Below are 11199 nucleotides of genomic sequence, written 5' to 3'. Positions count from 1 at the left end.
TCTGTCCTGCAAAGGGAAAACTTACCAACTTTTCCAAGTGGCCCTGGAAAGGTCACTGACAGGCATGAACCTCCCCTTGAAATGTGGAGGTGGTTGGCACCTATGGTTTCATGACCCCAGGTGAAAGGGGAACAGTTCCATTTTGGTAGCTGGCTATACAAACACACAGAGAATGCCTATTATGTGTGTGCCACAACACTATTAGAAATTACTGCAGTGTGGACTACGTTAAAAATGGACCCATGAAATAAGTGAGGAAAAGCAAACACAAGGTATTCTGTGCGTATGGACCACTGCCAGCAAAGCTTGTATTTGTGCATTGACAGACATTGGAGGTGAAGTCAAAGAGGCACAAACCGATGGCAACATTCACTAATTGCTTTTGCAGAAGTTGCTTCACTGCCTAAGAAAAGAGAAGATTCTGTTTTAAGTGTTGTTCTAATTACACAGTAACGAGGCTTGAATCTGCAAGTTTAGTAGCATTTGGGTGAAAATACAAACTGCCTGATAAGTAACAGTGACAAGCACAGGGGCTGCCGGTGACCTTGAGTACATCTTCACGGGTAGTTGAGGGAACTTCCATTTTATGAAGTTTACACCGACACCTACCACAACACAATAATCATAATGGAATTGCTAGGTTTACGGGAAAAGCTTTCAGCCCTATGGGCTATGCTTTGGCCACGTGCTTTCACCATTTCATGCCCAAAGTGAGAGCCCCAGGAGCAGACGCCCAGAACCTGTCCACCACTTGGTACCTGGGCGGGCTGCTTTCTCCTGCAGGTGTGAAGCGAGTGAGTCGCGATCCCCAGGAGCCTTTTCTCCCAAGCCGTGCTGCCCAGGCATCCTGGGGACTGTTCCACACCTACATGCCAATCCAGTTTCTCAGGCTGTGCTATTTATTGTGGACCAACTGAAATAAACGCTTTGGGCAGTTCATTTTCTCCGCCAGGCAGAAGGCAGAGAAACCACAGAGGAAGAAAGTGGAGGCTGAGCATCAACACATCATCAGTTTTCCAAGTTTCCCTGGCACTCCACACAACGTGCACAGCTATGCTTTCACTCTAGAGAGTATTTCTTCCCAATGCCTGAGATTCCGGTCCAATTCGAGACTGCGACGACCAGGAGCCAGGATTCCAAGCCCAGGCAGCCCCACGGGTAAAGAAGGATGGAATGAGTTGGGAGGGCCTCACATGCTGGTGAGATGTAGCCCAGCGGCCACACCACTGCCCTGACCCGGGCTCTCTTGTCACCTCTTCTCTCCTGCACGTCGGCACTCGTGATCCCCCGGCTCGGGCTGGTCCTGCAGCCCAGTGAGAATGCTGGATGCAGCGTCCAGGCCTGTGGCTGTCAGGCATGGCTGTGGGGAGATAGGGCTCCTGGAGCAGACCCGAGGTCCCTGCCCGGGTCAGGGCTCAGTGGTGCGGCAAAGCGCGTGCCAGCGCCTCACCAGCTCCTTGGGTTTGCTAAGCATCTCGTTCCAGTGCTCCAGCTCTTTGCCGCGGGTGTACATGTAGGGGCCCACCACCACCCGGCCCAGCTCGCGGCTCCCTGTGGGGGGGCGGGGCGGGAGAACACTGTCATTCTCTGGAGCCCAGAAGCCACACGACCTCAGCCATCCCCAGTGCCTTCCCTCTCTCTCTCACTCCTCCCCTCAAAGGAAGTAGCCAGCCCCCTCCCTCTTTAACAGCCTCCAAAGAGGTCTTGACTTTGATCTGGAGCGGCAGCTGGCAGGGGAAGGGAGCCCAGGTGGAGAGCCTGCCCTTTCGTTGGGGTACCCACCCTGCCCCCACCCTCCCAGTGGGCCGTCAAACCTGCCTCACGTCAAAGAGCCGAGGAGGAAGGGGCCCCTCCAGAAGGGAGCCCTCTTCCATCAGCCCACTTGAGTATTCAGGGGGAGTATCCAACAATGATTTTCACCCACCAACTACCACAGTGGAGAAGGGGCTTAAGCTCTGGCCCATGAGACCAGCTGGCCCGACAGCTCCGCCTCAGTGACAGTGGACACTGGGGTGGGGGGCAGTATGGGAGAGCAGCCTGGGATAACTCCACACTGAACCTTACCCAGGACCCTCAAGACTTGTACAGAAGTCATGAGGCAACACAAGGGCACATAAAGACCCACGGCACCAGGTCATTGGGCTGGTGGCAGGTAGCTGTGCCGTCTCCCAACCTCTCTGGTGATTTGCCCCAGGAGGCGGTAGCAGAGGCCATCCTTTAACCTCTTTCTAGGGTGCTATGGACAATCAAACCAGAGTAAAGCTGGGTGTGAATCCCAGCTCTCTCACTAGCAAGCTCCGCGTTCTTGGGCAAATATCTCAGTCTCTCTGAGCGCTAGCTTCCTTAGGCGGAGGACAGAAACCATACAGCTCCCTCCAAAGGGTCCGTGCTTCCTGAATGCACAGCAGCTCCTCCTCGCCCATTGCCCCCACGGCCTGAGGGTAAGGGAGCAGCCTTACTGTCCCCTTCGGCCCTCTGCAGCACTGTCAGGCTGAGGCTCGCCGTGTCCAGCTCGGCAGGGTCGGCCTTGAAGCTGAAGGTCTCGCTGTACACAGGGTTGGCGGAGCCCAGCACAGCCGAAGTCTTCTTGCACTTGACAAACTTGTTGTGGTTCATCAGAGACACCTTGACAAGGACACCTGGGGGGCAGTGCAGACCGCGGGCTAGGAGGGGCGGGCAGGGGCCCAGCCTCCAGCCTGTGGGAGGTCCGGCTGGGAGGGCACACGCCCCGCCTGGGCGCCAGGACCCCATTACTCACAGCTGCTGCAGCCAAAGGGCGTTACAAGAGGAAATGGGGTTGATTAGTGTACTGCCTGCAGCCGAGGAAACGCTCGGCTCCCTTCCTCTTCTCTCCTCTCTGTCTCCTGAACGCACCCACGGCTCGGCTGGCCTTTGTTCCTGGAACCTGGCACCACACTCCCATCCCTCCCCACGGGGGGGCGGGGGTCCTGCCTGCTGGGTGCTCAGGCCTCCTGGGGCCCCTAAACACCTTCTCGTTCAGAGGCCAAGTTTTTTGGCGGAGAGGCTGAGATGGGTTTTGGATCCGCAGTGGAGGGTTGAATGCCAGCTTGCTTACAGTGAGCCAGAGGCAGAGACGCATGGGGGCAGACAACCACCCACTGGGTGGCTGGGGGGCTCACAGTGGGGCAGGACATGCGGGGTGAGCCCGAGCAGGGCTCCTGTGCCCCCAGCTCACGGGCTCCAGTTGAGTGACCAGCTCTGCACGCAGGGGTGCCCCCGCCACCCCCAGCTCCCGGGGCTGGGGGGCACAGGGCCTCGTCCTGGAGGAACTGGAACCTTCGCAGAAGGGCAGGGGCGGAGTCAGGCAGCGCAGGCAAGGAGCCAAGACACCGCCTTGGGAAAAGGGAAGGGCAAACTTGGTCTCAGGTGTCTTAGGGGTCTTGATGGAGGCCAAGGAGATGCAGCCCCGGGATTCACATAAGGAAGCAGCTTCTCACGCCACAGCCGTGCAGAGCGGGAGGGCGTGGCTCGGGAGGCAGTGATGCTCCTGGCAGCATATTCGAGCAGAAGCTGGACGGTGGAGGTGAGGGTCCTAAGCTCACAGGGTGGGCCCTGCCCCAGGGCGAAGGCTTACTGACAAAGCTCGTGTCCTCCTGGAGTCGGAGGCCCTTGGCTCGAAGCACGATCACCGTGAGGCGGTTCAGGCAGTCGTTGTAGCTGAGGCAGAACTGGAGGTCGCCAAACTTGGAGGGAGGCTGGAGAGGCCGAGAGGAAAGCACCACTGTCACCCTGGTAGGTACTGGAGGCCCCCATGCCCTCCTCCTTCCTCCCGGCAGGCAGGCCCTGAGTACTCCGTGACATAGCCACACTCCCTCCTGGAAGCCCACCCACCATTTTACAGATGGGGAAACTGAGGTCTGGGGAGTTGAAGGGGCACGCTGAAGATCACAGAGTAGTAAGGACCAGAGCTGAGGGTTCAAACCCAGGTCTCGGGGATTCCAAGGCCTATTGTGAGCCACCCGGACCCTCACTGGGGGTTGGGGGAAGAGTAGGTAGTTTCCTTGGCTGGTCCATTTGGGGTGTCATCTTTCACAGCTGTCTGATCTGGATGGGAATCCAAACGTGGATTTTTCAGGATGCTCCAGGTAATCTGATCTCCAGGGCAAAAGAGGCTCAGGCACCCCTCCCTGCCCAGTCCCCACACACCCTCCTTGTCCCACGCAGCTCCGGCCCGGGCCCAGCATGCTAAGTCACACTTGTAGGGGTGGTGGGGTGGTGGGCAGTATGCTGAGGGCTGACACTGGCCAGCAGGTGCTGGGCCACACCTGCTGGCTGTCCACGGTAGTCTGACACATGGTGGCATATGTCTGGTGACCCTGACCTTTACCTCCAGGCTCTCAGCCTCCAGGTCTCTCCAGATGATGCGCCGGCAGTTGCCCACCAGGGTCTCCTTCTTCAGGGGGAACAGCACCTGGCCCAGGAGCTGGTGCTTCCTCTGCCTGTCCACGTGGTACACCGAGAACCTCAGCACCCTCTGGGTGACACTCTTGCTGGACACCTGAGGGAGATGAGGGCCTGGCTGGGCTCAGGTGTGGGGTCAGGGGATGGGATGGCGTGGTATGTTCTGGACACAGGATCCTTCCATGAGGGGTGTCTCAACCAGGGACCTGTGCACCCCAAACCCAGGCATCCTCAGGGGACCCTTTGCTGCCGTTGGGCCAGTATCCCGGGGAGGTGGCAGGGTGTGCCAGAGCCTTGCCACGCAGAGTGTGCTCCAAGGACCAGCAGCACACACCACCCCCTGGACCTCAGAAGTGCAGGACCTTAGGCTCCACCTAGACCCATGAAGCAGAATCTACATTTAACAGGGCATCCAATGATTTACCTACACATAAAAGTATAAGAAGCTCCCGCACTGGAGCCCAGGGAACCCGCCTGTCTCTGCTATCTGAGTTGGGCACCTGAACAGTCCTCTCCCTGAGACTCAGTCTCCTCACCTGTAAAATGGGATAATGTTTCTTACTCTCTGGGTTATAAAACCATGAATGGCAGATGGTTAATTAATATTGATTTTCTTCTCTTCTTTTCCTTCCCCTTCCCCCATAAAGCACAGAGAGGCCAGGAGCAAGTTGGTGCAGGGATAGGGCAGGGAAGTGATGGGTGTAACTATGCAAGCATGACGTGTGGCTGATCCAAGCCTCCCCACCTTGGATCTGGATGTCCTAAGAGGAGCAGGTTCACCTGTGAATTCTCACAGCCTCGGCACCAGCAGGACAGCCAGGGGCTGGGCCCCATGCCACCCCTCTTCTCAGTGCTCTGCCCCGGAAGAAGCAGGAATCACACTCTTCCCAGATGCAGACTGGCCTATCCTTACCTTGCCAGCCAGCCTGCTGCCCTGCTCTTAAAAATTTGTCCAGGGCCTCTCGGCAGCTCTTGATTGCTGACTTCCCATAAGGGCCCCAGTCACCTGCTGAGGCTCCCAGGCCACCGTGAGCTTGACTCAGTGCCCCGGCAGCCTCAGCACCTCCAGACCCTGAGCTCATCCGCCCACCATGCTGCAAAGGCACCACCTGTCGCAAGATGGCTCTCAGGTCCTGCTCTGGCTTCTGACGGGACGGGTGAGTTCCTGCCCCCACCCCAAGGGGCCTGGGGGGGTCTCCCCCTCCGCCTTCCATGGACAACCTTGCCAGAGAGCTCCTCGTGTTCCAGGGCTTTGGGGTGCCTCCCTGAGCCCCATGAGCCAGGGCCTGGCATTCAGTGGGTGTTCCAAGAATATGTTTCTGTTTCTCACCTCCAGGCAACCTGGACAGGAGGAGCCCAGCCCTCTGCCCCACCTCCCTCAAGTCTCTCATCTTCCCCCACCATTCAAGGGTGAGGGCTCTTGTACACCCTGACCTGGCAGGAGGGGTAAAGCAGAGCCTGTGGCACAGGGGTCCTGGGGGCTGCAAGGCCCTGGTTAGCACGGAAGGCTGGGGCTCTCCTGCACAATGTCTGTCCTTCCCAGGAGGGAGAGGGTCCCAGACCCTGCCCGCTCTGGAGGCCATACCTGAAAGATGAAGTGCTCGTCAAACTGTGGGCTGGTTGTTCTGCATTTGGTCTTGGACTGTAGGAAGCGCCGCTCATCCGGTAGCAGGTGGAGCTTCACCAGGGGGCTACAGGTCTCTGAGGGGGCTTGCAGCCGCTGTGCCTTGATCAGGCCCACCAGCAGTCGCTCGGCCTCCTGCTGATATTCCAGAGAGAACCACAGCCGCCCCAGGCAGCCCTCAGGGAAGTGGGTCTCACTTTTGTCCTCCGGGATCTTGTAGAGCGCTGGATTGATGGTCCCCACCACGCATGCGTCTCCTACAACACAGGGGCTGGGAGGACTGGCAGGCCAGGGGAAGGCAGGGGCATTGGGGACAGCAAGCTCTGGGCTCCACTGCCACACCTCTCCTGGCCCAGCCCTTCCTGGCTGAGCTTTGACCAGGCAGTTCACTGGCCTCTCCTGACCACGTTCGCCCCGCTCTCGTCTCCAGACTGAACACAGCCCCTCTCTCTAGTGCAGCTCCCCCAAGAGGCCTTCTCACCACTAAGGCATTCTACATCCAGGCCTGCTCCTCCCTGGGGCTCCTAGCAGAGGCCACAGTACTCATTCAACCCTTGCCCCCGTGACTGACCCCCACCCCCAGAGGTCAGGGCCTGCAGGGCGGGGCGCAGTTCCCAGCATCTGGCCTGGCCCCTTTCCGTGGTGTCCAGAGGGTGTCTCAGTAATATAGTGTTGTCCCTTTTCTTCCTCTTTAAATTAGAAGGGCCTAGCTGATTACTGGGTGGTTCCTGGGGAGGTCTTCAGAGCAAAGAGGTAGGCAGAAAGCTGTGTGCCCAGCTTCCACCATGCTGCCTTCTGGATTGGCCAACCCATCATCCTGAAGCAGGACACAGCACAGGTTCTGCACCCAGGAACACTGGGGTTACAATTCCAGATCTGTTGCTTACTGCCTCTGTGACCTTGGGCAAGGCACTGTTAACCTCCGGAGCCTCAGTTTATTAATGTGTAAAATGGGGTGATAATCCCTCCCCCAGCCCCAGAGTTATGGTCTAACTCCAAAATGGCACATGAAGCCATATCTGGCCCAGGCTGGGGTGCAGCAGGCATTTGGTAAACCCAAGCACCTGGAAAGAGTGGTCACTGGGCAATTCTGGCATCCCCAGGCCCATCCAGGCTCTTTTTCTGGAGCCAGGCCCATGAAACCAGATGGGTCCGCCCTGGCCTGAGCAGACCATGACCCCTGGGCAGGCCCTGGTGGGCACACTCACCAAGATTGCTGCCGGTGGCATGGGGCAGGAGCTCCGGGGCTGGGCAGGGGTCCTGTGGGGCCTGGGCCCACTCTCTGCTGCTCAGGGGCACCCAGTCTTGGCTTTGGAGGGAAGGGGGCACCACGAATGGTATACCTGGTGGCCTGTCCAGAGGCAGGGAGATGACACGTAGGTGGCTATTGAACGGTGTGGCCTCAGAGCGCTCAGCCCAGAGAGGTTAAGTGCCAGGCGCTGGAGGAGAAAAAGCCAGCAGGAGCCAGGAGGAGGCAACAGCACCATTTTCTGGGCCCACACCAGGGCACACACACACATACACACACACACACACACACACACACAGCCAGAGGCAACACCTCCATCTGCCCACAGCAGTGTTGAGTTGGAGAAGGAGCACAGCTTCCGGAGTAGGCCTGCCTGGGCTTGAATGCCTGTTCTGCCACTTCCTAGTTGTGCTATCTGGACCCGTTACTTATGTCCACTGAGCCTCACTTTCCTTAGCTGGAAAACGGGCTTCATAACACCTGCCTCATAGCTGTGGTGAGAATTCTGGGGTTTCTTTGTGATAGCTCCCGGCCTGCTGACAGCACAGAGGAGGCCCTCCATAAACAGACCTTTCCTTCCCCACGCCGCTCCAGGGGAAACGCCACAGGGAGGGCCCGAAGCAAGAGCAGGAGCTCCCTTGGCCCCAAGGCCCCAATCCTGCCTCACCTGCTTGCCTGGGTCCTGGCATCCGGTGGGCAGAGCTTGTGTCCCTGTGTGCTGGAGGCAGCCGTGGCCCCTGACAGCTCCTCATAGGTGAACGTGGCGCAAAGCCTCTTCCAGAGACACCAGCTCACCCCCATCAACAGCAGCAGTAGCAGCAGTCCCCCAAGGATGCCCCCAATCACCAGGACCACCTGCTCTGGGGGCAGACACCACCGGGATGTGATGCCTGGGGAAGGCCACTCCCCTTCACACCACTGGCAGGTTGGGGACAGAATTTGAGCAGCAAGCCCACCCCCCTGGGTTGGACCCCAGGAATAACACAGAAGCAGGTTTAAGGTATCTGCTGGGGAGGGGTGCTGCTGGCTGGGCTCTGCTGGGTCTCAAGGAAAAACCATTTCCCTTACAGTCCTAGTGCCCTGGGCAGAGCTTTCTGGTTTCCCTTGGAAAGCAGCTGGCCTGGGACTTGGGATTCTGGGTGAAATGAACCATTTCCTTGTGCTTCTGCATAGAAATTAACCCTTCTCTTATCAGAACCTCCATCTTCCCTGGACTCCTGTTCAGGCTTGAGGGTGAGCTGGGCACCCTGCACTTAAGGAAAGCAGGGGAAGGGAGGACGCCCTGGGTGGCACTCAGAGCCCTATCCTTTGGGTCCTGGAACCTGCTGAGAGGCTGGACTCTTGCTTGAATTCTGTAACTTTCTCTAAAAACCGCTCCCACCGCTCAGCCCTCTCTCACAGCAAGCCCACTTAGCGGAGTCGGTGGGAGGCGGTGGAGGGGATGTGGATGAGGATGAGAGCAGCGAGTGTGAGAAACCAAAACACAGGCACTCTGCTACCGGCACCTGCACCTCACACTTGCCCGGACCTGGGAGGCTTCAGTCTGAGCCGGCTGAGAGAGCTCGGACCCTCGATCCTGCGCTAAGCAAGCAAGGTCCCTCCTTCGGGTCACGCGCGGGCGCGGGGCTTCCCAGGCTCTGGGGTCAGGACCCGGTTGGGTGGTGAGAAGGAAAGACACCCACACCTCCTGACCCGCAGCTAGTTGCGAGGAGCGGGCCTTACGCTCCATCCCCGCACCCCGCTAGGAGCGGGAGGCAAGGCAGGGCTGCGACCCAGCAGAGGCCCGCAGGGTGAGGGAAAGTGCTGCAAAGGGTGGCTGAGAGGCCGGGGCGCAGAGCGCGGCGCCGGGGTAGCGGGTGAGGAGGCGAGGGCACTTACTCTCCATGGGGCTGCTCTGGCCGGCCGCTGGGGCGCGGGCCCGGGGCTCGGTCTCGCCAGTCTCCGCGCCTCCCGCCGTCACCGCTGCAGCCGGGCGGGTTTTTAAAGCGCCGAGCGGGCCGTCGGGCGGACGCGGGGGGCAGTACCTCGTTGCGCTCCGGTCAGCGAAGAACGGCGGGGGCAGGGACCCAGCTCCCGGAGGCCGCGGCTCCGCCCCTGCCCGGCCCTGGTCGTGGCCCTGGAAGGGCGCAGAGCCGACCATGCGCTCCCGGAACCGAAGGGCTCCCCGCGGGGCGGGGCGCCCGGGGCTCCCCGCGGCTGAGGCGCGAGGGCCAGGCTTCCCGGGGGCAGAGCTAAAGCCTTCTCCGCCCGCGTCTGGTAGACGGCTCCGCACCTGGCTCTTCACCCCTGGCGGCCTTGGCACGCGCTGTGCCCGTCTAGGAATGCGCCTCCACCTTCCGCAGATCCTCTGCAGACTGATGCCCAGCTCCGACCCCTGCTCCCGGGAGCTTTCGCGGATTCCAGGGCCGAGTCTCCGCGCCCTGTCCGGCCCCGGCGCTGCGGTCTGACCGCGGGGGCGCGCAGGGCAGCGCCCAGGTTTACAAGTTGGCCGGCTCAATAGACACAGACAGCAATGAGGCGTTGGAGAGAGCAGATTCCTCGGCTCAGTTGGGTTAATAATAGTATTCCCACTAGGGTTAACGTATCTAATGTATTCAGATCCGTGACTGGCTCAAGGCTGGGGGAGCGCGGCGCGTGCCAGCCTCTATTGTGATTATATGACCGAGGGCGGTTTCGCCTAGGCCTCCTCCCTACTCTGCACCCACAGTAACCTTGTTTTTTTTTTTTTTTTTTTTTTTTTTTTTTTTTGGCCCAGCCGTGAGGCTTTCGGGATCTTAGTTCCGCGACCAGGGATCCAACACGTGTCACCTGCAGTGGAAGTGAGGAGTCCTAACCACCCACTGTCACTATTTCTATAGTGATTACTGTCAGACCGCAGGGGCTACGCCAATGGAGGCTGGTGAACGCAGCCTTGACGGAGAGGCTGGAGTAAAGGCTCTCCTGGTCCGCAGCCCGCTCTCACCCAGCGTGCAACCCCGTAGAGGATGAGCACTCTCCCAGGGTCCGCACGGCGTCCCGGCGGGGAGCTCTTGTGGGAGCGTCTCAGACTTCAAAGCATCTGTAAGAGCGGAAGGAAAGGAAGATATTTGTGGGCGGAGGGAGGGTCGGTCTTGTTGTTTCACGGTCTTGAAGTTTGTGTCCAAAGACAGAGCCTGAGCCTGGGCCTTGCTCCCAAGTCACACCTGTGCCTATGAAGGGAAGGAGGAGGCGGGGTGGACAAGGTGAAGAGCCCGCCGGTCTGTCAGTGTGCCTTAGGCCCCGCCCTGCCTGAGCCCTAAATGACCTGAGGTGGGATGGGTGGTGAACAGGAATCCCTCTCCCTTCAGGGGGAGGGGTTTGTCTGGGAGCCTTTGGTCGCTAGAGTGCAGAGGAAGTGTGGTGAGTCTTTTTCAGGATCTAGATGGGCGTGGGGTGGTGAGAAGATGGGGCCCCGAAAGTGTCCCGGAGGAGTGGGACCTCTCATTCCACTCCACCCCCTCACCCTGCTAGGTGGAGGCAGGGCATTTCCCCCACTGCCCTTTCCCCTCCCTCCGCGACCAGTCTTATTGGCTGGAGTGTCTGGAAGACCTGAGGCCCTGACCTCTGCTTTCACCAGGCTGGAGATGGGGGCGGTGTCTCAGGAAATGGGGCCTTAGTGGCCCCCAACCTCCCCGTCTTTCCCCTCAGGTCTGAACTGGATGTCTGTGTTAGTTTCCTGTTGCTGCTGTAACAAATAATCACAAATTTAGTGGTTAAAAAACACAAATATATTACCTTACAGTTCTGGAGGACAGAAGACTAAAATGGGCCTGCAGGGCTGCTTCCCTTCCAGAGTCTGGGGAAAATCCATTTCCTGACCTTTCCCAGCTTCTAGAAGCTGCCTTCATCTTCAAAGCCAGCAGCAGCACTTTCTAATCTCTCTGAC

At 59.1% G+C, this 11199-nt stretch overlaps 1 protein-coding gene across 3 annotated transcripts; it reads right to left on the bottom strand.

Annotated features, from left to right (window-relative positions):
• Nucleotides 1-284: 284 nt before the first annotated feature.
• LOC132350541 (synaptotagmin-15-like) lies at nucleotides 285-9486 on the bottom strand. Of its 3 annotated transcripts, none has more exons than XM_059899755.1 (8): nucleotides 9174-9486; nucleotides 7963-8155; nucleotides 7251-7397; nucleotides 6008-6326; nucleotides 4349-4519; nucleotides 3596-3716; nucleotides 2460-2639; nucleotides 285-1551 (listed from the first exon to the last, which is right to left on the bottom strand). In XM_059899755.1, the coding sequence occupies exons 1-8, from the start codon at nucleotides 9433-9435 to the stop codon at nucleotides 1409-1411; spliced, it is 1536 nt and encodes a 511-aa protein (XP_059755738.1). In that variant the 5' UTR covers nucleotides 9436-9486; the 3' UTR covers nucleotides 285-1408. The 3 variants fall into 3 exon arrangements, with proteins under 3 accessions (XP_059755738.1, XP_059755736.1, XP_059755737.1); XM_059899753.1 differs by having other exon boundaries at nucleotides 6008-6303; nucleotides 7255-7397; XM_059899754.1 differs by having other exon boundaries at nucleotides 6008-6303; nucleotides 7255-7397; nucleotides 7963-8150; nucleotides 9174-9262.
• Between the last annotated feature and the right edge of the window lie 1713 nt (nucleotides 9487-11199).

This window comes from Balaenoptera ricei, chromosome 16, assembly GCF_028023285.1.
Source record: "Balaenoptera ricei isolate mBalRic1 chromosome 16, mBalRic1.hap2, whole genome shotgun sequence".
NCBI classification, from domain to species: Eukaryota; Metazoa; Chordata; class Mammalia; order Artiodactyla; family Balaenopteridae; genus Balaenoptera; species Balaenoptera ricei.
The sequence above is the reverse complement of the archived record's forward strand: the minus strand, read 5'-3'. Positions and strand labels throughout refer to the sequence as shown.

Coding starts and splice junctions, on each gene's coding strand:
- LOC132350541 (XM_059899755.1), bottom strand. CDS start 9,435: ATGGTCGGCTCTGCGCCCTTCCAGGGCCACGACCAGGGCCGGGCAGGG. Junction 6,327..7,250: donor ACCGGCAGCAATCTTGGTGA/GTGTGCCCACCA, acceptor CTGGCCTGCCAG/TCCTCCCAGCCCCTGTGTTG. Junction 2,640..3,595: donor GGAGGACACGAGCTTTGTCA/GTAAGCCTTCGC, acceptor ACTGCCCCCCAG/GTGTCCTTGTCAAGGTGTCT.